The sequence below is a fragment of the Orbicella faveolata genome, unplaced genomic scaffold (genome assembly GCF_042242905.1).
Source record: "Orbicella faveolata isolate gen_17 unplaced genomic scaffold, um_ofav_v1 contig_24, whole genome shotgun sequence".
Classification (NCBI taxonomy): Eukaryota; Metazoa; Cnidaria; class Anthozoa; order Scleractinia; family Merulinidae; genus Orbicella; species Orbicella faveolata.
In genome coordinates, this window is record NW_028301552.1 from 7,108,290 (window position 1) to 7,133,289 (window position 25,000).

The following is a 25,000-nucleotide window of genomic DNA, read 5'->3' on the forward strand; positions in this document are numbered from 1 at the left end:
AGACTAGTTCGGATATTCGTTTTAAAAAAATTGAAACCCAAGGTGGCGGAACTTTTGAAATCTGACTTATTCAGTGGTATGAAGTATTGATTGATACGTGAGTACCTCCATAGCGTAGTACTTAGCATTCTTTTGGATGCCACGTTCGTTTGATTATTATTATATATTAATATTAAGTTAATGTTGGATACGGAGTATCTCAAACATGTCTTCCAAATTTAAAAGTGTGTAGTTTCTAATGTGTTAATACTTTGAAGATATATGAGGGGATGGAAAAAAACCCAGACCCATTTCCCCACCCCCATCAAGGCTAACGAACAAAGAAATAAGCACAGCCTAGATAGGGTTAGACTGTGTAGAGTTGTTATATCGAGACTGAACTGCTGCATGATATAGCTCGGTTGAATTTTTACCCTCAGCTAATTTAAGAGTCTAGGGATTTCGAATTCAGAATTAAAAGCAATTTCTTCCCCTGAAGAACTAGCATCCTTCCACAATGACAAATGAAATTTTGTATTAAATATTTCTTACCTCTGTTCCACGGTACACATAATCTGGGTTTTCCTCCAGGTCATTTTCATCTCCTTCATGAGTAGAATTATTCAATTCACATCTCTGTCCTTCATTTTCACTCTTCTCCATCAAGTTATAACTTGCGCAATTGTGCTCCATGTAACAAAGCGCATCACAGAAGTCCGCCATGATGACGTCGTGAACCCGAATCACATGATTTACGAGACGTTTGCTCTCCAATGTTTGTTCGGCTGGGAACTCCGGATCCAAGTCACGACATTGATCTGTAAAAGAGTTGGCATGCGCTGCACGTTGTAGGCTTTATAGTGTTATATTTCCAATATATTGTAACGGTTCTTGGATGTAATTTACTCTTAACCTCAATTATACTTTTCTGAACTTAACAGTCTCTTGATATATTTTACAAGCTCGAAGGCTTTCAAAAGTTATCTCATTCCACAGTTGTGATTATTATCTTGCATTGACATATTCAGTCCTTTTCTTTGGTATAATCAGATGCAAGAAATGAAATTGGTTGAGTTCTAGGACCTACTGGTGTCAATGAAGTTTGGCAAACTGATCATGAAAATAGAAAAACGAAACCTTTTAAGTTTAACCTTACTTGAGCAGAGATCATTTTGTCCAGCGGAAACAAGAACCACTTAATCATCGAAAAGGGGAATATTTGCTCGATAGACGAATAGAGTTCAGTTTTATTTATTGATAACAATGATTGCATTGATATGTAAACATTCGATAAAAAAAAGGTTAAAGCAAGCAACCGCAGACGATTTTTTTGCTGACATACGTTGGATCAATAGCGATCTAATAGGCTCATAATGAAAAACATAAATGAAAAATATAAAAGCAGAGGTCAATGCAACTTAAGTTTTCTTTTCTTAAGGCTAGGAATGCTATATTGAGGCCCTGCTAGGCCTGGTGGTCTTTTTGTCCCCCGTCTGAGTTTCAGACCTTCAGAACGTTCATTTCGCTGTCGGTATTTCGTCCAAAGCCACTAATATCGATATCGGAAAATGTTCAAGTACGGAATGTTTAACGTAAACGCGTGCACGTAATTCTTTCCTCTTTTTTTTTTTTCGGATGATTATCAACCAGGCTTAATGGTCTTGCAAATTGCGACACAAATGGGAATACAGAGAGAAAAAAGACCCAGAAAATAAACTTTTTGATTTTTTATGTGTTTGACGCTCGACCAGTTATTTTGTGTTTCTTTGAAGGTATTTTTTTGGAGATTTTTAAGCACTCTCTGGCTAATTCGCATTCGTAATTGAGCGGCTTGTCGTTCTTCGTCATTTCAGCTCCTTCATGCATGTCGCCGTTTCAGAGCCGTGTCGCCTGTCGGAATTCACCCTAACAGGGCCTCTATGTTACCACTTCTTTAGGTACAATGGGACTTGTAAAATTCCCTTTGTACCTGAAGGATTGGCCAGCCGAATACAGTACGCCTTTTAAAAAAATCATCCTACGTTATGTCGATCTGTGCTTTGATATTCTTCATTTAATGCACGTGGTACGCTTGCATCCAGGGGTGTGGGTTTGCAATGTACTAAGATTCCTATCCTTTGTTTGTTGAATCATTTGGGTCTTCGCCCTTAGCCATTTTTAGTCCAAATCTCGGTACGTCGACGGTGTCTTCTTATATCTGTCAATGCCCAGTAAACAAGCGCGGTGAAGCTACCTGTCTACCTACCGTGCATTGTTTAAGCTTGTTTAACATAAAGAGCAACAGGACGAAGAGAAGGCTGTTGACATCCAACTGAAAATAAACTCGTTAGTTGTTCTAGTCGTTTTACTGTGGCGGAATAAACTTCAATTCCAATCTATTTTCCTTTTAATTGAACAATTTTTCCTTCTATTAATGAATTTGCTCAAATTGTTAACAGAATTCTCCATTTCGCAAATAAAACAGAGCGACCCGCGGCTTCTTACACCATTAATTAATCATTCTTAATTATAATAATTATGTTTCCGTCTCGTATTTTATCGTCCTCTATGAATAGCCGTTAATGGCCGTTTTCGCTGATAACTTTTGCCATATTCATTACGATGTAATCAAAAATACATGGGAGACAATAGCCCTTTTCACGGTTAATTTTTCTCATTTGCATTACGATGTAATCCAAGGTGGATACGAGACTCTGATTTCGGGCTAAAACTACAAAATAGTCCGAAATAGCCCAATTTCGATATATTAAAATTCAGGCTTCAACAATAGATCCCAGCACGAGGCTCCGGGGAATAAACCCCACAAACTTTGTAGTTATTCCCCGGAGCCTCGTGCTTAGGTCTATTGTCTTAGGCTGAATTTTAATATATCGAAATTGGTCTATTGCCTCACACACATGCTAGATTTTATTGTAATGCAAATGAGCAAAGGTAATCTGAAAAGGCTATTGCGGGTAATTTTGTAGTTTCTGCCCGAGATTGTCCCATATCCATGTTGGACTACATTGTCATGCAAACGAGAGAAAGGGCTACACTGGAGGCGAACTGAAATAAATAATAACTAATGGTTTATATCGGAATCATTTACCAAATATCAGGACACGATTGCTAGATATTGGCCAGGCCCATAAATAAGTAACACTCACTAACACTTAAACCGATGTAAAGCAGTAGACGATAGATAATGACAGTAAAGTACGATTAACTGTTCAAGGCAAACCCTAGCAAAGCAACCTTCAAAATGAGAAATTGTTTTTAGAAAAATTACGATAACAGCCACACATCACCGTCAGTTGAGATTAAGTAATATAAGGTATAACAAAGTTGTAGTTGAAGACTAATTAAAACAGTAAAATCGACCTTTATGATAAGCTCATAATTTGTTTCCCTCCATCTGTCACTAAAATTTAAAGTCGAAAGTAAAAATATATGAACGATAAGTGGACCAAGCTTTTACAGTGGCAATTATAAAAGTACAGGCGCTCGAGAGCTTTTAGTGAAGAACAAAGACATTTGCCCCCAAAAAACACTGACTTAAAAACCAGCCTTTACAATTTCGAGTTCAAGCTGTAGGTTTTAACATTATTTACCGTAACTTTGCAGTTACCATCGCTAATGGGACGAGGAGATAGATGGGATGGGAAGGTTTTGCTTTTTATCGAAGTATTCGGACGACATTCTGTCGTTCTCCGTGGGGAGAATCAGAAGGTGTAACCTAAACAATTTTAAACTCTCCTCGCAAAATATGTATCGTCCTCTGAAAATAGGCAAGAGTACTGAAAGGGGAAATTGAACTTACCGGCAACAAAGCTGGCCTTTGGCATCAAAAAAGACAACAAGAAAAACTGAACGGGGCTGATGAAAAAGCTAAACATGCTCACTAATAATAAATACGTTTCGCAAGGTCGTTTGCTCTGAAAGGCTAAACAGAGTTGGCAAAGTTAATTTTTTATCGCTAGTTTTTACCAATGGACGTTGCCTTGGCTCAGGCTGTTATCTACTGGTTATTACCACTGCTATGTTGTTTTACTGTTTTGATGTGCCGCTATGTCGTAAGAAAATAATGCTTGAACCTTTTTGCAAGTAGTACAAATTCTAGAGTGTGTATATGGTAAGTCATAAAGTCACCAGCTTTAACTCGTGGAAAACAAAATCACTCACCACTCTACAATTTTCATTTGAAACGACGCTTTGTGAAATCAATCAGTCGATTTTAAACAATATTAACAAGATGCACCTGCTCTTCAGAAATAATTCTCGGTAAATCTAGTATGATTGAAGCTTACTTGATTCAAACGGAAGTTTGAAATTCGTGAGGAAGGAATTTTACATAAACGTACACCTTGAACGAAATTAAAATTCCTTACTTATTCGTTGTTGTATTCCTTCAAAATACAGTACATGAGAAAAATCAAAGTCCTAAAACGTTTCTTTGGCCGGTTAGCTGATTGGCATGTTTTAAAATGTTTACATCCTAAGTAGATTGCTTCCCGAGCGCAAGTTTGTTGTGTTGATTTCTACCCGGTATGGCATTGCGCGTCCTTAATTCGGGCAAAAATCTTTCAGGACGTAACTAGCATGCACACATTAGGAACAAGAGGGAGTTATCTCGTGCGTTTTTAATTTGGAAGATGAATAAATGGTAGAATATAGTAGACCAGTACACAAACTATCTTTGATTTTTCGGCACTTATCAGCTTTCATGTTGGTTATGTACAGCCGTCGCGCTCTTTCAGTGTTTTTTTTTTTTTTGCAAGTTAATTATGGTAGTTCTAATTATTTTTTTACAGGTAACCTTTAAGGAAATGTTATTTGCTGGACGCTTTGTTTCTTTGATACTCTAGGAAAGCGACTGGCAAATAGGCAAATAGTTAAGTAGGCAACCATGCACTTACCTAGATAGATCTAGAAAAAACTCGACTATGGTCTGCAAAGAGATACCTATGTTTGTAATCACGAAGTAGTGTAGAGAATGGGAACGTGTGCTAATATGCTTGACTATTGTTGGTAGGATCGTAGTAGCTACCTGGTTATGTAACTGATATTTTAAGGATCTAGAGACCACAATGTCAGTGGCCTTACATTAAAAACTACTTTATAACGCTGGCAAACTAGATGAGCGAGGTTTAAAGAAGGAATCTACGCCTTAGTGATAAAAATGTAACCCATCGCCTCAATGTACTTGTCTCCATTATCTGGTGAGTGTTTTGCCACGTTTCCACAAGTGTTTGAAACATCAGGATATCCTTCTGTACCAAACCCAATTCTGGAATCACACAACTTGCAATCATTTTCATTGTTGGCAAGAATACCGATCCTTACTTTGCTGTGAGATTGTATAGAACAAACGGCGTTGAAACCTTCCATGTTGCAGTTCTGCTGTAAGGAGGCTCGAGAGCCAATCAGCGTCTTCCAAGTGTCCCGACCCAGTGACGTAGCGCGATGTTGTCCGTCAGCGATCAGCGAATACAAAGAGTCAGCTGCACGGTTTACGACGAGAAAATTGATATTTTCCTCGCCGTGGATTTTCATTCCGAGACAGATCTTGGTAAAGGGTGTGTCCCAATAGGTAGTCAGTTTGGTCTCTTGTGTGTCAAATACGGTCTGCCCTCCTGCAACATTAAATGTTTCGTTGCTGCTCCAAAGGTCTGCATAATAGTGAAAGGTTCCCTTTAAGGCAAAATTTCGAGAAAGGTAACTTTGCAACTGAGGACTATGTGTAAACATATTTTACTGACATTATTAACAGCAAGACTTGACAAAATTCAATACCCACAGTCAAAATCAGAGTTACTAAGAGACGGGTATTAATGTACTTAATCTACTTACAATACACACTAACTGTATCTATTTTACTTTACAATACATTTGACGATTTTATCAGCCCAATAAATTACTTAAACTAGTTACTTGTTAAAGATATCAAGACAATCATGCCCCCCGTCTATCATTTAATTATCAATAGAGTGCATTTGCCCCGAACAGTAACGTTCAAAAACATCTAACATAGTAACGGTGTAGGTTAAACGTTCTCGGCTTTCTTTTAACTAGAGCAATCGCGTTATCGTTCCCTCTCATTCTTTTAAAGGGCACTTAACCCCCAAAATTTTTTTCGCTTAAACGAATCCACTTGTTATTCGAAGCATTTGGGCGAAAAAAAAATTTTGAATTTGGTTGAATCCTCGATTTTCTATGCCTTTTCAAGGTCGCGCTTGAAGTGTTGCACGACCGCGTTTTAGGGAGTCTGGGGCGGCGGTTGCTGATGACGTCTACCCAGGAACCAAACACAATGGCGCCTCAGTCAGCTCTCTGTATTTGCTCGAGAAAATGGAAAACAAAACTAATCGTTCCAATATATTTTGGGACTAAAACGACCAAGTTTTGTCTCAGAATCATTTCTCTTTCGTCACTGGAGTCAGAGTTAAGTTTCGATTCGGAAGAATCCGAAATAAACTTCGATCGAGCACGTTTGACAACTGAGAGCAATTTGCAATATTTCAAGCGACGACGGGGAAGACTTCTTTGCGGACGAGCTGCTTGTATATTAGATATGGAAAACTAGATGTGAAGTGGAGGAGCAGGCAAACGAAAACTAGTAAAGAAAACTCAAGGACTGCTTGGATGGTAATTTCGTCACCTAAACACAAGATTCCCACGCGTGTTTATAGCCCGTTTACATTTGTCCCTAGCGAGAATGTATTTTGTCAAGGTGTGGTTGTTCTATTAAATCCAGTTTGTGTTTTACTTTCTGGAATGCTTCATGTTTATAAGAGCGACGTAAGTGTTGCAGTTTTCGAGACTTGATGACCTCCAAAACACTGGCTTCAGATCGATTGAAAATCGTAGAATTGTTTGGACCTGTATTTTTGAAGTTGCGGGAAGCAAAGGCGGAAGGAAACATTTCATACAATTACCGATTTCACATTGTCACACGTTTTAAGTCGTAACTCCAAATAACCAATGTAAATTTTTCTCAAAGTTTGCAGTAAAATTCGACGGACAAGCGAAAAGGATGTGTTCCCGCGGTCCGCAGATGTTACGCGGTCATATTTTCGACACTATTGCACAGATTACGAATACGAACTATTGCACAGAATGTTTGTCGCACTGCTGATTTCCAAACCTTTGAAAAACTCTCTGAGTCTAACAGTTTTGTTATCATGTAATTCGTAAGGATTAATCTTCGACTTTTATCTCAATCGAAAGAGAAATAAGTGTTGGTTGGCGGCGTACAGCTGCGACCTACATTTACATATCAGTACGTCGGTCGTAACGCTTCTTGATTGATCACACAACTTTGCCGGCTATGTTATAAATACTGCGGGACTGGAAGATATAGGCTGTTGGTAGTGCTTCTACGAATTGCTGGTTGGCTTTAAGCAGAAAATTTTGAAAATAGCGTTTGAAAGTCGGCGGAACAAATTCCAGTGAGAGTTTTCAATGGTTCTCAGGGACTCAGTTCGCTTGTTTCGGTTCGACAAAATCAACCACCGTTTACGTCTTTATTGTAGCATTGACAGCCTATCGCCAGTAAATCGTACAGTACATGTATATCTTTCTTTATATCTGGGATATTGCTGCAACGGCCGATAGCTCTTCTGGAAGGCTTTTCTGAACACGTTTCGAATGTGTACTGCACCATCCTGAAGGAAATGAGAGGACGTGAGATATTCAACCTTCCTAGATAGACGTCACAACAGTCGCTGGACCCATTCTCCTCAAACTCGGTCGCGAAACAAAATGGCGGTGTCTTAGAGCTATTTTCGAGATTTCGTTGGGGCACAGAAAATTGAGGATTTAACCGAATCCACATTTTTTTTCGCAGAAGGATTTCAAATAACACATAGATTCGTTATAGCGAAAAAAAAAAAAAAAAATGGGGGTTAGGTGCACTTTAACTGTCAAGCTGCCCGTATTTAGAGTTATGTGGAGTGAAAACAAATTATGGTAAATGCAAGATACCATATTAATCCAGAGCTTTCTGACCTCGGAAAATGATTCTAACATGTGCAATGATTAAAACTAACAAGAGACTTATATTGCGTTTTCTATACCTTTTGGGGGCTGGAGAAACAATGAATATCAATGGTAATATCTTAACATTTAACACAGCAAGCAGAAGTTCAGATAGTGTGAACGAAAGTAGTCTGGTCACTTTCAATAGACCAGACTAAAGACACCAAGACCGTCTGACCAACACTACCCTCTTAACTCTCAGGCTCTCAAAATCTTACACACTAGCACATTTTGATTTATTATTATTATTTGCAGGAATATTTTCAACACAATGTGTAATAACCTTTGAGCCGTCAATCTTCATGACAAGAGCCCATCGGCTCACTCCACATGCTCCAAGACCGCAGTGTGGATTCGATCCGTTGGTCCTGTAGAATTAAATTGCTTCAACAATCACAGACCCAAAACTGAACTAATAATAATGATGATGATATCATAGGTGACAAATTAGTCCTTAATTTTGGCGCGAAATTTCAGCGTTAATTTATCATTTCTAACGCGATGATACAAAATTGCCAAGGCAACGTTCGACGCGAGATTTCTCCAACCAATACACAAGTCAAAAGGCCACGTGTAACTGGTCACCCATAATAAAAACGCAATCAAATGGTATACTCGTGAACTTAGAGAAAATAATTTCACTTATATTCTGCGAAAATTCTAATAAGGTCTCTCGCCTAAAGGCTCGGGAAATTATAATATAAAACGTAAAGTGTCTAAATAATTTCCTAATTTCACTCGTCACCATTTAATTATCCATACTAATTAGCGAACACTCCACTCAGTGATTTGAAAGGGCTCAGAGCCAAAGTTAAAGGTGCTTTAGGTGTAGTTGGAGTATATTCACGCCAGAATTAATGCAAAGCGAAGTAAAGTAAAACTTCATTTAGCCATGGTGAAAAGGATCTAAGACGAAGTCATCCGCTATATATATATAGTATCTGGAACACCAATATTCAAGGCCTAGTTTCAAGCCGCCTCTTAAATGTTTTAAATCTTTGCCCAAAGTTATGTTTTGCCACGTTGATGAAGATTTGATAACCGGCATAAAATAGGTGTTACTGAACTCGTTTTTAGTTCCATGACATACCATTATTATCATAGTAAAACATATCTATATATAGTGAAACTCGTAAAGAATAAAAATTATCAAACCTTACTTACAAATTGTTCTCGTAAAGTTCCTTGCATGACAAAGCTAAATAAAAAAAGGTAAAGCAAAAAGTAGAGTACTTTCGGGGAAAAACTGTATTACTCAATGGATAGAACAGAAAACAATTCAAAATTGTAGGACTGTCCAGACATGATTTTGTTTCCTTCTTGTCTTGTATAACTGTGGAACTAAACTATAATTACTCAATTAATGATTTCGGAAATGGTGCAGAATGATGCTTAAGGTGCAATATACTTTTTAAGCTCAGTCATATGCTGCCTCGGAGGGAATACACCCTTGATTGGTGACTAAATAAAATACTAATATTCACTTTTGGAAGTTTTGATATCAGGAAAATGTCCATATGATTTTATTTGGATAACATTTCTAATACTGCAGAGTCATCTAGCTATAGCTTCATCTGGATGAATCTGTCACCACACGTTATCTTAACAGTCATACCGCACGTTTATCGGTACGCTCGTTTATCGGTACGCACGTCATGCAAAACAAACAAACAAACAAAAGGAAAACGCACCAACTACAACAAAACCCTTCAATTGGAACTAGTTTTCCAAGCCAAATTTATTCATGAAATAACCTTTGGCTCTCTTTCGTTTGTCTTTTATCTTCCTTTCCTTAAAGTACCATTAAATTTAGTTTTCCTTTTTTCTTTTTTTTTTTTTTTTGATTCCCCTCCTCGTAAATTCCTTTACTTTTCCTTTTTAGTTCTCAATTCACAGTTTTAATTTTAAGACTCCATTAAACGTCTATTGTCTAAATAATTCGCCACTTGAGAAACGATAAGAAATCTGGGTCGAGTTGCGTCTCGCAGTGGCTTGTGGGATCGTTACTGAACTTTACTAGGAACAATGAAGCGTTCCACATTTCGTTTGTCTCCAGTAATGGTCCCACAAGCCACTGCGAGATGACACTGGCCTCAGTTTCTTCTTGTTTCTAAAGTGGGCAATGAGAGTATTATCTCACCTGTACAAACTTTTCCATCTCCAGAATAACCAGGACTACAAGAGCAGTTATATGAGCCTACGGTATTAATGCACACTGCACCTGCAGTGCACTTGTACGTTCCCAAAGCACACTCGTCGACATCTAAAACGAAAAAAAAAGGTATTCTTTGTTTCTGTAACGATGTTATCTAAATCACCTTTTAACCATATGAACGCAGAATGAGTAAGACAAACAAAGTTGATTTCATTCGTCTCTTTTAAAAATATTGTTTCTGTGAAAACTCTCCGAACCAGACGTTAATTTTAGCTCATGATATGAGCAACTGCATTTTGATTCAACAAACAAATCTCATTTACTTTTCTCCTGCAAGGCAATTTATTTTCGATAAAAAAGAACGTGGTGCCATGGGTATGAGACTTATACAAGAGAAGATGGACAATGAAAGAGTTACTGAAAAGGAAATTTAGTCGGCCACGACGGCAAAGGTAACGAGAACGTCGCCAAATATTTGTTTTGATTAGTTGCACAATGGCCGTGTACGTGCGTTATAAATCGGTGTACATTATTCTTCTTGACCGTCCTTTGTTAACAGCAGCATGAAATGACAAAGGTTTCCGTATTTAGGTAGGGCTAATTTTTCGCATTTCCTTTTGAAATTGAATGTTGTTGTTATTAGTTATTTAGCGTGAGAAACTTTTTAGATCAAAAGGCACAGCGAACAGATCTAGGTGATGGCAAAATTGGAAGGTAAATTTAAATTCCTTTAACAATTGTATTAAGAGCTCGAGATTTCTAGCACGTGAACTATCATACATAGAAATCGAGAGCGAATAGTCCGCCAAATTTGTCATTTTACGTTGTTGTTTCGCAGACGACAGCTAAATGTGCAACGATCTACAACGCACTTGCATAACCATGGTTTTGGTCATTATATTCTCTTGTTTGTTGAGGTTCTCGTTTCCGTGGCCCGTTTGTTTCAGCTCCAGTTTTCACTAAACCACCAGTTTCTCTCACCATTTTGACATTCCTGACCCTGGAATCCAGCAGTACACAAACAGCGGTAGCCTTTCTCCGTAAAACCGGTTTGACAGGTTGCGTTGTTCTTGCAGGGGCTATTAACACAAGCACTCTAAATAGGCAACCGCAAAGTATGTCAACATTCAATAAACGCGGAATAAACGCCACTAGTATCACCCAGCTAGTGGACTAATGCAAATCCTGCATTTTGATTGGCTACGCTACTAGGGGACTATTAGTAATAGTCCTCGAGTAGCGAAATTGGCGCAATCGAGCGTGACGCTTTCTTTCGTTTTATTCCCAAATAAATATTTCTTCAACTTGCATTTGCTAATTTTATTATTACCTTTTCTGTCCGACTAGTTGGGTGATACTAAAACAATTAGACCCTTCGCCCTCAAGGGCCACGGGTCAATAGCTCATTCGGCTTCGCCTCATGGGCTATCGACCCGTAGCCCGCAAGGGCTATGGGTCTAATTGTTAATTAGTTGAGCTCATAAACTAGTCATTGGCATTAAATATTTTTGTATCAAGTTACATGTACATGTTGAAACAACCAGAAACATCTACCATCTGTTTGATGTGACCAGCATATTTAGCCATGTGGAAACATTACTCATTTACTTTCTTTATTTACCTTTTCCGAAAGGTTTGTTTCCGTATTTTGGGAGTGAGAGACGTCAATGACCTCACCATGTATCTTTAAAAAATCGGAGCTACGACAATGGAATTAACTAAGGGGGTTTATATAATGTCAAAAAGTATTTCCTCTGACGTCCGTAATATGGAACTATAACGTCATATTCCCGAAGAAGCCACCGTTTTGGATTCGCCATCTTCTTATGTAATAACTTAAAGAAAACGCTAAAAGAAGCACCAAAAACGTCAATAAAATTTGAGTTCATTTTTTGATATAATTCTTACTTCTGTCCCACGGTAAACATAATCTGGGTTTTCCTCCAGGTCGTTTTCGTTTCCTTCATGAGTAGAATTATTCAATTCACATCTGTTTCTCTCAGCTTCACTCCTCCTCATCAAGTTATAACTTGCACAGTTGTGCTCCATGTAACATAGCATATCACATAAGTCTGTCATCAAGGGGTCGTGAACCCGTATCACGTGATTCACGAGACGCTTGCCCTCGAACGCTTGTTCGGCTCTGAACTCCAGTTGACGACACTGGTCTGTGAAAAAAAAAAAAAAAAAAAAAAATGGTGGACAGGCTTACACAGAGTTAAGAGATTAATGTAATATCGTGACGGTTCGTAATCCGATTTTTTAATCTCGGGTAACTTTTACAGTCTCTTAACTGATGCATTTTACATGACCTGACACTCCCAAAAGTTATTTTCTATTGGTTGTAAAGATATTTATTACTTTACATTGAGAAACTGTATGCACTATTTTTTTTTTGAGACACCGCCGGCATTTCCGATCCCATTTTGAATGCCCGGGTCGAGACAGCCAATCACATCAAGGTTTGGTTCATCCATAGTTAATAGAGGGAAATGGTTAGGAAACCTGGCAAAGTTTTGTTGTATGCATGTTTTTGTTGGCTATTTTAGGAGTTGACCCTGCACAAAACCTGGCAAAATACAAAAGGCGGTCATGGGTGCTCTTGCAACTAACCAATATCAGCATTGCGATTATGTAACTCATGAATAGTCTATGAGCATAAAACAAAAGATGTGCAGGGTCAAGGACCTTAAAAGCAGGACATAAATCTGAGAATTTTTGTTTGCTTCTTTGACATTTACCGGCCTTCTTAACCATTTTCATCTATTAACTATGGTTCATCTTACACGCCCTCTGAACTGACTGTATAAATGTATGTTATTGAACTAGCTTCTTCAGTCCGTGTTGGACTTTTTTGCAGGTGTATGGACCAATATTTTCCAATACGGACCGAACAAGCTAGTTGATTAAAGTATTTATTTAAATGGCTCTTTTCAATCTGCTGGTAAATTGATGTGTCTCCGGGATCATTTTCGTTGAACGCGAGCGCGAAAGGCGCCTTTATTTAAGTTGTTTTCGTCGCTTTTGTGAACATTTAGGTTTTTTAAACTGAAATTGCCCTCTAAACATAAAAAAATGTTTCTCCTGTACAAAACAATAATTACTTTATGCAACGAATGAAAAAGCATTTCGCTGAAATTAATTAGGCGGTCCACCTTAGTGATCCATATTGACTACTAAGGGAACCAATCAGTTCAGGCATATAAAAATTGTAAATAATAATGCCAGCTGCTTGCTTAGTTTAGTGCAATACCCATTAATAACTTAACGAATGTTTATGCCATCACTGTTACTTGGTATTAAAGAAATGTAAACAACGTGATAGTCGAAGAAGAAAAAATTACGATAAAGTTATGTTTTGTTTTCCCTTGACCCGTAACAAAAAATTTAAACACAGAAAATAAATACATGAACATTTTAACCTTTCTACTTTTTGTTTTTGGTTTTGAATTTTTAATATTTTATTTCAATCTTTATTTTCGTGTCCGCAATTAGTGCTTGTAACGTAAAATTTGTAAAGGTTTTTATCCTATATGATCTTATCTTACGTAGAACAAGATCTGAAGTGGCCCTTTTTGTACAAAATGTATTTTCACTATTGGATGAGGAGATAACAGTAATGTTTGGCTTTTTCTTGTAGTTGCATGTCCAACGACAGTCGTCTCCCCTGACAAGAGTCAAATGGTGACAGACTCAAGTTAACAATTAAAACGCCCCATGCGAATTTAATGCCGTCCTTTAAAAGTGAATTGGAAAGCAAGGCAAGTGTACTGAAGGAAAACAAACTTACCGGCATAAGAGCTGACTTTTGGTATCAGAAAAGACACTAACAAGAACTGAACTGGGAGGACGAAGAAGCTAAACATGCTCGCAGGCGGCCCAAGAAAAATATTAATGAAAAATCCTGCTAGTTATTTGCGTTGCAACGTGTAACAAAGAGATATTTTGTTATTAGTATTTTTTGACAGAGTTAATTATTTCACCGATAGATTTTGACCAATGGACATTCTCGTTTGTTCAGTTTACTAATCACTGGTTATTACCACTACTATAGATGTTGTTTTGGATAGGCAAATTGTTTTTGATGTGCTGATACATGGTAATGTCAGCACCTTTTAGACCCAAATGTTGCCAATACTACAAGACAAATTTGATGGCCAGGTGTATATTGTAGGTCTCCAAGTAAGCAGCGCACGCCAACCTCAGTATTCATTTGAAGTAGTCGCCTGTGGCATTAGCCAGTCGCTTAAACAGAATCACCGACGGATGCAGCTGCTCTTGTAAATAATTTGAAATTGATTAAGAAAGCTTTTACAGGTCTTCACATAAACGTAACATTTAAAATGGAATGACGGTTCAGACTTTCTTTTCGACAGCTCAACTGCCTCCACATCCCGATCTAGAGATGGAGATTACGTATACTTTTAGAAAGTTGAATTAAACTTTTAAGGTCCTAGATTGATACTTTGATCTTAGCTCCGTAATTAGTATTTTGCATGCACATATCTCAATTAATGCATTTTATTCCAGTAGTATACACGACCCCAGAAGCTTTGTAGCATCTGTTGATATAAATGTATATTGGGAAAATTGTTCTTAGTTCTGTATTTAGTATTTTATACTCGCTCTAAACGAAGCAAAACAAAGCAAGTTTAGTTTAGTTTAGTATTAGGGCCAAAAGGTTCAATACTTTTACAAACTAAAATTATGGGCTACTTTAACGTTAAGTTATTGAAGAACATCCACTAAAGTACAGATGAAGATACATACAACAAAAGTTTTCTTTTAGTTATATTTCCTTCCAACCCTCCAAGAGGAAGAAGAAATCGATAAAACAAAGCATAAAAAAAAAAAAAAAAAAAAAAAAAAAACACGTCGTTTTATCTTTTTTGTGCGGTTGCCCGCGTTAGGTGAATAAACAAATAGATAATTACAACAATTACAGGTAACAACGGTATATCAGATAAAATACTACATGAAGTAAATACTTTAATAAAATTAATTATATAACAATGTTTTTGTTTGTTTGTTCTTTGTATTCCGTTGAATGTTAATCGATCAAGAATATTATGGTTTGTTTTTAAAACAGCTTTGAAAGTCTCAAAGTCTGGTTTACTCTGTGAATATATCGGCAGATTGTTCCAAGAGAGAAAGAAGAACGATAAGAATAACTGTTAAGGCGCTGGACGTGAAGTTTAAGGCTGTCTCTTAGATTTTTCCGCGAAAAGTGTTTAGTAAAAAGAGAGTTTATACGATCAGGTGCTCTATCTATGCCATCAGGTGCTCTATTGTAAAATGCTATTAGTATGCGTGTCATTCTCTTCTTATAAATGTTTAGCAGAGATTTTCATTTCGCTACCGGCAAAAGATCAACAATGCAAGTGGAGTCCTAATATCAAAAACTCTAGCTGCTCTAATGTGAATATCTTTGAGGGCCTAGGGTGAGTTGGAGGACCCCCGGAGAGGAATAGAGTACGCAATACTTGGTAGGATACCCTGTGATTCTAGAATGCGGTTATCAAGGCCCTGGAATGCTTTAGTTTCTTCAGTCTCGTAGAGAAACGTTTACGCAATGACTTTATATGAGGCGACCAAGAAACTTTAGACAGTTCAACCCCTATTAAACTGCCACCCTAGGCCTCGGGGAAATGGATAGTGGCCGCCTAAAAGGGGTTGGCCGTTTAATAGAGGTAAAAGCAATAGAAAAGTCCTCATCGGGACTTTCATTACAGGCCGCCTAATAGGGATGGCCGTTTAACAGGTGGCCGCTTAAAAGGGGTTCGATTGTATTGTCGATTTGAACACCTAAACATGTTAATTTTACGACAAAATTGGTTTCGTTGGAACTAGATTGCAAACCAGTCGTATTTTTTGCGAATGCAGGCGACGGTCAATATTCGAACGAAAGGTCTGAAGCGAATGTAAAAACGGCGAGGGAGAATGGGGAGAGACGCTAAAAAATACTTCAGGATATCGACCAGCAAATAGGCAACCATGTACTTACATAGATCAGATAGAACCCGACTCTGGCAAGCTAAAAAGATACTATGCCTGTAATCACGGAGTAGTGCAGAGAATTAGAACGTGTACCAGTATGCTTGACTAAGTAGTATTGTTGGTAGCTACCTGGTTCTGCTGTTAACATTTCAAGAATCTAGCGACCCCACGGGTCAATGGCTGGTAAAAATGGGGTCCGTAAGCCGGAGGCATTACATTAACCACAACTCTATAACGTTGCCAAAAAAAATGTCGGATATTTAAAACGTAATCTAAGTCAAATTAGATCCCGAATGTTTAAAAACGGAATTTAAGTCTTAGAGGATAAAAATGTAACCCATCGCTTCAATGAACTTGACTCCATTATCTGGTGAGTATTTTGCTACGTTTCCACACGTATTGGAGTCATCAGGACTGCCTCCTGTGCCAAACCCAATTCTGGAATCACACCTCTTGCAGTCATCTTCATTGTTTCCAACAAAACCAATTCTTGCTTTGGTGTTAGATACCCGAGAACAAACAGCATTGAAACCCTCCATGTTGCAGTTGAGCTGTAAGGAGGCTCGGGAACCAATGATTTTCTTCCACGTATTACGACCCAGTGAGGTGGGGCGATATTGTCCGTCAGCGATCAGAGAATACAAAGAGTCAGCTACCTGGTTTATAACGAGAAAATTGATATTTTCCTCGTCATGGATCCTCATTCCGAGACAAATCTTTGTGAAGGGTGTGTCCCAGTAAGTCGTCAATTTAGTCTCTTGGGTATCAAATACAATCTGTCCTCCTGCAACGTTAAATGTCTCGTTGCTGCTCCAAAGGCCTGAATTATAGTCAAAGGTTCCCTGAAAGACAAAATTTCCAAAAAGAAACTTTCTTTCCAGTCAGGTAATAAGTTTTAACATATCTTACTTACATTATTAACAACACAAAATGACAAATTTTAATACTCACAACCAAACTTAGAGTTACAGAGAGACTGTCACTACTTAGTCCACTCACAAAATATTTCTTACAATACTTGCTTATATTACTTAACCCATGATACTTTTAACGATTTTATCGGTGCAGTTACTTGGAAACGGTGTGACAATGCCACTGTGTCTATGCCATTTATTTATAGCCAAGTAATAGTAATTACAGTAGAGTGCCGATAGCTTCTATTCAAGAGCACAGGCTCCTTTTACAAACATTCAAAGAAATGAAATGATTCTCTTGTAAATCTAACTAGAGGCCTATATCGCGTTTAATCATAAAAATGACAATTTCCTCGATTTTGACTGGTTTAATTTCAAAAAAACTCCTATTTTCCACTAATTCACTTGCCAAGTTGCTATCGGACAGTTTATTAACGGACAGTTCAATAAGCCAATCACATTCAAAATTGTAGTTACGTGCGTGCGTGCTTGTTTTTGTGTTTTTTGCGCCTAATTGCCCGTAGGAGGGCGGTGGCCTTAAAATGTTTACATCTCCTTTGTAGGTATTTTAATGCAAATTTTCCCTTTCTCTCATAACTTGGTTATTCTTCTTTTCTCGGAAATTGTAATTTCTACCATTAAATTTGGTCTGTAATCATACTCGTGATAAACAAATCGGACCCCCGCTGCTTGGTCGTCCGATTTTTTTATCACTCTTATGAAAACAGACCGAATTGGACTCCACTCAGTCCTATTACCATTACTTATTTACCTTTTGGGGTAGGTTTGGTGGAAATAATGAATATCTGGTATTATTAAATTCTCAGCCTCGGATAATGCAATTCTAGCTTTCTGATTGGTTCACTGGATCTCGGTTACCAGCCATTATACCTGCGTTTGACCTTATATGGAAATGAAAGCGGCAAATGTCGCTCAGCATAAGCTTTTTCGCGTGAAGCGAAGTTTCGTCGACAAAAAAATTGGATGAAAAAAAGCACACTCGGTGAGCTATCTACACAGGAAATACAGGAAATTATGGACAATGCCGTCCCAGTAACAACAAAAAAGCCACAAAGTTCGATATAAGGTTATTTAACGGTACGTGTACGTTAAGTTTCCCTTAAAGTTGCAAAATTAAAATATGACCGGCGAGATTTTACGCATTCATGAAGATTATGTGACAAAAACAATGTTTACCTTAACAGAATGGCTTGCTAGTCCTGGTGGCACCAAATTTTCGAAACCGATATAAGAAAAGTCAAAAGAAGAACTGAATGTTCAGTTGAAGTGTTTTTACTCGTCTGCGAGGAAGAAAGATGACACGTATTGCAAAAGTTCATTGATTAAATCCATTAGAGCCGCCGGTTGATCATTTCCTTTGCACGCCGCCGCACAACAAACCGTTTTCCTTTATCTCTGACCAGGCAAATAAATTATTAGAGCATATGCATTTGTAAAAGGCCGCAGGAAAACAGGCATAATTGCCGGCGTAGTCTATAAGAAACCAGTTTCCAATGAGCAGATGAGGAAACTCTTCGACTAAGCAAGCTCGGATCGGCCGAGTGCAAAAATCCCGTACAGTTACAGAGGACGATCTAGTTTCATCTCAGTCTCTTTTTTGGCCGATGACGACGAGAGAATCAACGACAGCTAGCGCCAACAATTCTGTCCTTGCGAAAAACACCTCAAGGAGTTGAGTGTTTTGAGCTGAACCGAAGTGAGCCCGGTTCTTTACCAGCCACGAAAAATCACCAGGGTGGCCTCGGAGATTCTGAAGATGAATGTGACGCTAAGATAGTTTCTGTCCTTGACTCTAAATCTGGCCAACAATGAGCTCCACACATACAGCTCGAAATGCCAAGGTTTTCAAAGCAAGGGAATCCTGAAAGGGGTCTTGTCGAGAATAATATTGGCACAACGTCTGTGTCACATTGCGATCAAAGTTTTCCGCGGCATTATTACAACGGCAATGTGCAAGTGCACAATTATTCGGCTCTTCTCCATGACTCGAACTTGAACGCTTTTCAAACTTTCTGACCAGGGTTATATCTCCTTCATTTGATAGACTTTCCTTGAATTCTACGTGATTGTAATTTCATTCAGCAAATTCGCTTGCTTCGCTTTCAAATTTTTCATTCAACTAATTTTACAAACGACGCGCATGTCATGTGATTTCCCACTTGTTGTTGTTTTTGTCACACCGACTTCCGGTCATTTTGTAAAATTAAAATCCAATAAAATTAAGCTATATTTCCAAGAATACAAAAGCACCGAATTTAATAAAACAATTATTCCATTCGCGCTTGTTGGATATGAGATTGGTTATAGCCAACTCGGCCCTACGGGCCTCGTTGGCTATTAACCATCTCATATCCAACGCGCGCTCATGGAATAATTGTTAAATATCTTGAAATTTTAATACTGTGGAGCAAACAGAAGTTCGTATAGTTTGATGGAAAGCAGTCTGGTCACTTTCAGTACAACAGACTAAAAATAACGAAGACTGTCTGACCAACACTTCCCACTGAACTTTCTGGTTCTCGAAACCTTGCACCTTAACATAATTCTTTTTAAAATACTGTCAATACAATCTGTAATAACCTTTGAGCCGTCAATATTCATTACAAGCTTCCAACGTCCAACTCCGCATGCCCCCAGATTACAGTGAGGACTCGTTTTGTTGGTCCTGTGGAGTTAAATTGGTTCAACAATCACAGAACCGAAACTGAACTTTATAATCTTTCGTGCCTTGCACTTTTTTTACACCATAAGCTCTGTAAGACCCACTCGCTATTAGCTGAGGACAGTTTTTTAAGTGTAACGAGAGTATACAGACTCGACAGAAATCGAAAGGGATCAAAAACAAAATTATCCGTAAAGTCTTTGAATCCACCAGTATTGAAGGTTTGTGGTTCCAAGCCGCATCTTTAATGTCTTTAGAACTTTATTTGCAAAACGTTGTGTAATGCCATGCTGATAAACATTTAATAACAAGAACAATTGAATTATTGATTTCGTTTTTGATTACCGAGACATACCAGCATCGCAGTATTAACTAAGGAAGGGTGATAGTATTGAACAATCAGAGAAAACAAGTCTGTAAGTGCCCGAAACCTTACCCAGCCAGCTTAAAACATATCTGTATTGTGAAACTCGTGGATGATAATAATAATAATAATAATAATAATAATAATAATACAAATTTTATACTTACAAATTTTTCGCGTAAAGTTCCTTGCATGACACTGGATGAAAAAGGGCAATGCGGAAAGTATATCAATTTTAGAGTAGGATTTGGTAAAACTGTACTGCTCAAAGGATAGAGTAAAAGTTAAACTGTAGGACTGTCCAGACAAGGTTTAATTTACTTCGTTTCTTGCATCATTGTATAACTAAAATATAATTACTTATAATAACATCGGAAATTCTGCGGAATGATGCTGAAGGCGCGATTAACTCATTAAGTTCAGTCCAATGCTGCCTTGGAAGGGATACACACTTGATGGCTTTCTATAGAATACTGACCCTTTACTTAAAAATAATAAATAAATAATCAAATAAATAAATAAATAAATAGACAAATAAAAAAATAAATGAATAAATGTATAAATGAATAAATGAATGAATGAATGAATGAATGAATGAATGAATGAATGATCGAATGAATAAATGAATAAATAAATGAATAAATAAAACGAAAACAAATCCCCACTTTAGGAAGTGTAAAATAGCGGGAAAATGTAATGTCCATGATTTCATTTGGATAATATTTTTAATTTTACAGAGTCATCTGGATGTATCTGTCAGCAAATGGAACTTAATTTGCCACACCAAATTAATTCATGAAATTACCATTGGGTCCCTTTCGCTTGTCTTTTAAATTTCTTTCCTTTCCCGTTTAACTCAGTTTTTTTTGTCCTTAGTTTATTCACCTCCTCGTTAAATTCCCTACCTTTTCCTTATTATTTCTCAACTTTTCCTTTCTAACGCCTTTTAACGTGTTTTTTCGATAAGAGGTATCACTTACCAGTTCATGTTACCATTACCTAAAAACGATTTTTGTCTTAATAGAAGAATACAAAAGCAAAAACCGACACAACGTAGAATGATTTTTTGAAGGTGTACTATATTTCGGCTGGCCAAACCAACCTTCTTCAGGTACAATGGAAGATTTTACATTGGTGCGTGTTTTTATGTAGCCGATATTTACGTAATACCGGAAATACGCAAAAGTAATAGATAGTGTAAATTGAAGATAAGCCTACGGTAAAATAAAATAACATGATAAAAGAACATAATGAACATTAAGAACATAAGAACATTATGTTCTTTTATCATGTTATTTTATTTTACCGTATGCTTATCTTCAATTTACACTATCTATTACTTTTGCGTATTTCCGGTATTACGTAAATATCGGCTACATAAAGACACGCACCAATGTAAAATCTTCCATTGTACCTGAAGAAGGCTGGTTTGGCCAGCCGAAATATAGTACACCTTCAAAAAATCATTCTACGTTGTGTCGGTTTTTGCTTTTGTATTCTTCATTTTATATGTAAAGCCGATTAGATCCCGGCCTTCTCACCACTTTGACATTCCTGACCATGGAATCCAGCAGTACACAAACAGCGGTAGCCTTTCTCAGTAAAACCGGTTTGACAGGTTCCGTTGTTCTTGCAGGGGTTATTAACACAAGCACTCTGAATAGACAACCGCAAACCATGTCATCATTTAATAGACACAACATAAAATCGTCTGTGTGAGTGGTTGAGCGAGCCATTAATATCAAATAGTTTTTGCTTAAACCTTACTTGTTAAAACAATCAAAATTATGTACCACCCGATTGACGCGACCAGTAAATAAGGACAACTACTTTCATTTAGTCTTATGGAAAAGTAGTCATGTACTTTCTTTCTTGACCCTTTTCAGACCGAGTTGCTTTGGTCTTCCGGGAGGGGGAAAAAATTATGGCCCCCACCGTGAAACTCTTACAAAATTGAAGGCGTTACATTAAGACTAGGACGGTTTATACCATGTCAAATAGTATATCATTGGAAGTCCATAGCACGGACCAATAAACGTCATTTTTTCCCAACAGCAGCCATCTTAGATCTACCTTCTTCTGATGTTGTGGCTTAAAAAAACTTTAAAAAAGCACTAAAACGGTTCAACATCAATCGCAAATGGTTGCCATTATAACGTGCAGATCTTAAACAAACGAAACTTAGCACCAAATTGTTTCGAGATAAATTCTAAAACATCAATAAAGTTGGAGTTCATTATGTGATATAATTCTTACCTTTGTTCCGCGGTACACATAATCTGGGTTTCCCTCCAGGTCATTTTTGTTTCCTTCATGAGTAGCATTATTTAATTCACATCTGTGTCCCACAGCTTCACTTCTCCTCATCAAATTATAACTTGCACAGTTGTGCTCCATGTAACATAGCTTATCACAGAAGTCTGTCACCAAGGGATCATGAACCCGTATCACGTGATTCACGAGACGTTTGCCCTGGAATGCTTGTTCGGCTCGGAACTCCAGGTGACGACACTGATCTGTAAAATAATAATTGTAAACGCAATCTGATTTTTTTTAAATCTCGTGCAACCTCTATAGTCTCTTGATACATTTTATGGCCCCATAACTATAGGAACAGACCCATATGTATGCATAGGAATAGAAAACCGTGCACCTCATTTTTCATGGTCAACTTGGCTAGCGGTGTGGGTCTTGGGCTCGTGGCCCTATGACCAAAACCGACGACTCCGCACAATATGGCAACCATTTCGACGGATCCATGCAGCCAGGCTTGGTTTACAGCGTACATATTCGATATTGAACACCCATGTTATGTCAATTGGACTGTCAATTGATACCCGACAAAGTAAGGTATCCGCTGACCTCTATCACGTTACCAAATTACGGGCACGGATTTAGAGCTCATCGAGGTCACGTAGTTTCATGAAGCTGACCACTGACCAGGAACTGCTTTTCGATTAGATCGTAGGCTTAAGTCAGGTTAATTTATTGCAGTCGGAGCTCCACCTTTAAGCTTGGTTAAATTTAGGGTTTGTTGGGTTAAAAGTGACCAAATGGTTGAAGTGTCACCTTAATTTCGCTGAAGTAAAAACAAATAAGAAGTTCAATTTCACTAGAACCAAGGTTACAAGCGGCACAATTAAGGTTTTCAGGGCAGCACTAACTTGCCTAAGCGTACAAAAAATGCTTTTAATATCTTTCTGTAAGTTTTAAAATAATTTCTCTTCTCTTTTTTTCGTACTTAAAAAGATTACAGTAGGACGGGAAGGCTGTTTCACATCAAACGAAGGCAAATGAAAAGAAAGTTAGTTGGTTTTCAGTTGTCTAATCAATCCGAAATTAATTTTCTTTCTAGATGAAAAGAATTTGCGATAGTCTTAATAATATTGTCCATTTCGAATTTAAAACGAAGTCATCCGTTTTTCCGTAATTACTCTATCCCACTGCCTTTGTAATTACCGTCAATTTTTTCACATTATTTTTTCTTCTTGATCCTCGGGGGAACAAAGGGGATGATGGATGTCGAGACCCCCGTTCCCCCTTCCAAAAAAGGTTTTTTCAAAGTTTTGGAAAGAAGATTTTCTCTAAGAGGTTGAGACTTTTCGTAGCTGTTCATGATTCATTCTCTGCAAAAACATGTAAATGTCAATTATGAAGTCATAACAAACAACAATTGTGTCATCTTGTAGAGCAAGCTTAGGGCTATCTACTCAACGTAAATTCATTTCGCTTGCCCTCACAAAACGAAAATCTAGGGGAGGGGTTTCATCCCCCCCCCTCCCTCCAACTACTTGTATTATAGTGGGGGTATGAGTTAGCTTGTACGTCCGAGTGTTACTAAGCGAAATGAGCCACATATTAGCCATTTTTGATACATTATGGGTTATTAGACCAAGTGAGAAGCCACCATAGGCTGGATATTGACATAGCTTGTTTTTATTTAGTATTTTCGTGTTTATCAGTGAAACAATACTCATTCGAGGGCCATAAACGTATGAAAAGATTAGCCAAACAAGCTTGGTAAATAAAGGACTTATTACATGGCGTAAGGAACAACATTTTCTTCAGGAACATAGCCGGAATTTCCAAGCCCATCTAGAATGTTCGGTTAGGGGAGCCCAACCGCAGCGCAAGCCGTTTGGTGCATCTTACACGCTTTCGGAGCTTACCATATAGATATATGTTATTTAACTAGCTTGCTCAGTCCGTGTTGGAGAAATATTGGTCGAGTTCTTCTTGTTTGCAGGTGTGTGGACCAATGTTCTCCAGTACGGACCGGACAAGTTAGCTTACTTTTTGTTACAGTTTCCGAACGAGTCTTTCGTTCTGGCAATTGTCAGATGGTGGCAAACTTAAGTTGACAATTAAAGCGCCCCATTCATATGCGAAATAAATGCTGTCACTTCAAAAATGAGTTGGAAAATAAGGCAAGAGTACTGAAAAGAAAATTAACTTACCGGCTAAAGAGCTGGCTTTTGGCATTAGAAAAGATACCAACAAGAACTGAACTGAGTGGACGAAAAAGCTATGCATGCTCGCTGATATTTTAAACAAGTTACTCGAGGAATTAAATAAAAACAAATGTCAATAAAAATCCCTGTCAGACATTTGCCATGTAAGGTGTAACAAAGAGATATTTTTGTTATTAATATTTTTTGACAGAGTTAATTATTTCACTGATAGGTCTTGACCAATGGATGTTCGCGTTTGTTCAGTTCACTAATCGATGTTTATTACCACTACTATACATGTTGTTCTGAACAGCTAAATTGTTCTTGATTTGCCTCTACATCGTATAGAGGAATGTCTGCAACTTTTTAGTCCCACATTAGGCCAATAATATAAGACAACTTTGACAGTCAGCTGTATACAGTAAGTCGCTTTCGCCAATC

The 25,000-nt window shown here is 37.8% G+C and overlaps 2 protein-coding genes across 2 annotated transcripts; both read right to left on the reverse strand.

The window, feature by feature from the left end:
• Window positions 1-4,356: 4,356 nt before the first annotated feature.
• On the reverse strand, window positions 4,357-14,025 carry LOC110051354 (uncharacterized). Its single transcript, XM_089291392.1, has 6 exons — window positions 13,941-14,025; window positions 12,059-12,318; window positions 11,132-11,246; window positions 10,093-10,258; window positions 8,279-8,363; window positions 4,357-5,649 (listed from the first exon to the last, which is right to left on the reverse strand). The coding sequence occupies exons 1-6, from the start codon at window positions 14,014-14,016 to the stop codon at window positions 5,119-5,121; spliced, it is 1,233 nt and encodes a 410-aa protein (XP_089147518.1). The 5' UTR covers window positions 14,017-14,025; the 3' UTR covers window positions 4,357-5,118.
• Window positions 14,026-16,464: 2,439 nt separating this feature from the next.
• LOC110051355 (uncharacterized) lies at window positions 16,465-24,641 on the reverse strand. Its single transcript, XM_020757394.2, has 6 exons — window positions 24,566-24,641; window positions 22,365-22,624; window positions 21,650-21,764; window positions 21,089-21,107; window positions 19,663-19,747; window positions 16,465-16,989 (listed from the first exon to the last, which is right to left on the reverse strand). The coding sequence occupies exons 1-6, from the start codon at window positions 24,639-24,641 to the stop codon at window positions 16,465-16,467; spliced, it is 1,080 nt and encodes a 359-aa protein (XP_020613053.2).
• Window positions 24,642-25,000: the final 359 nt, after the last annotated feature.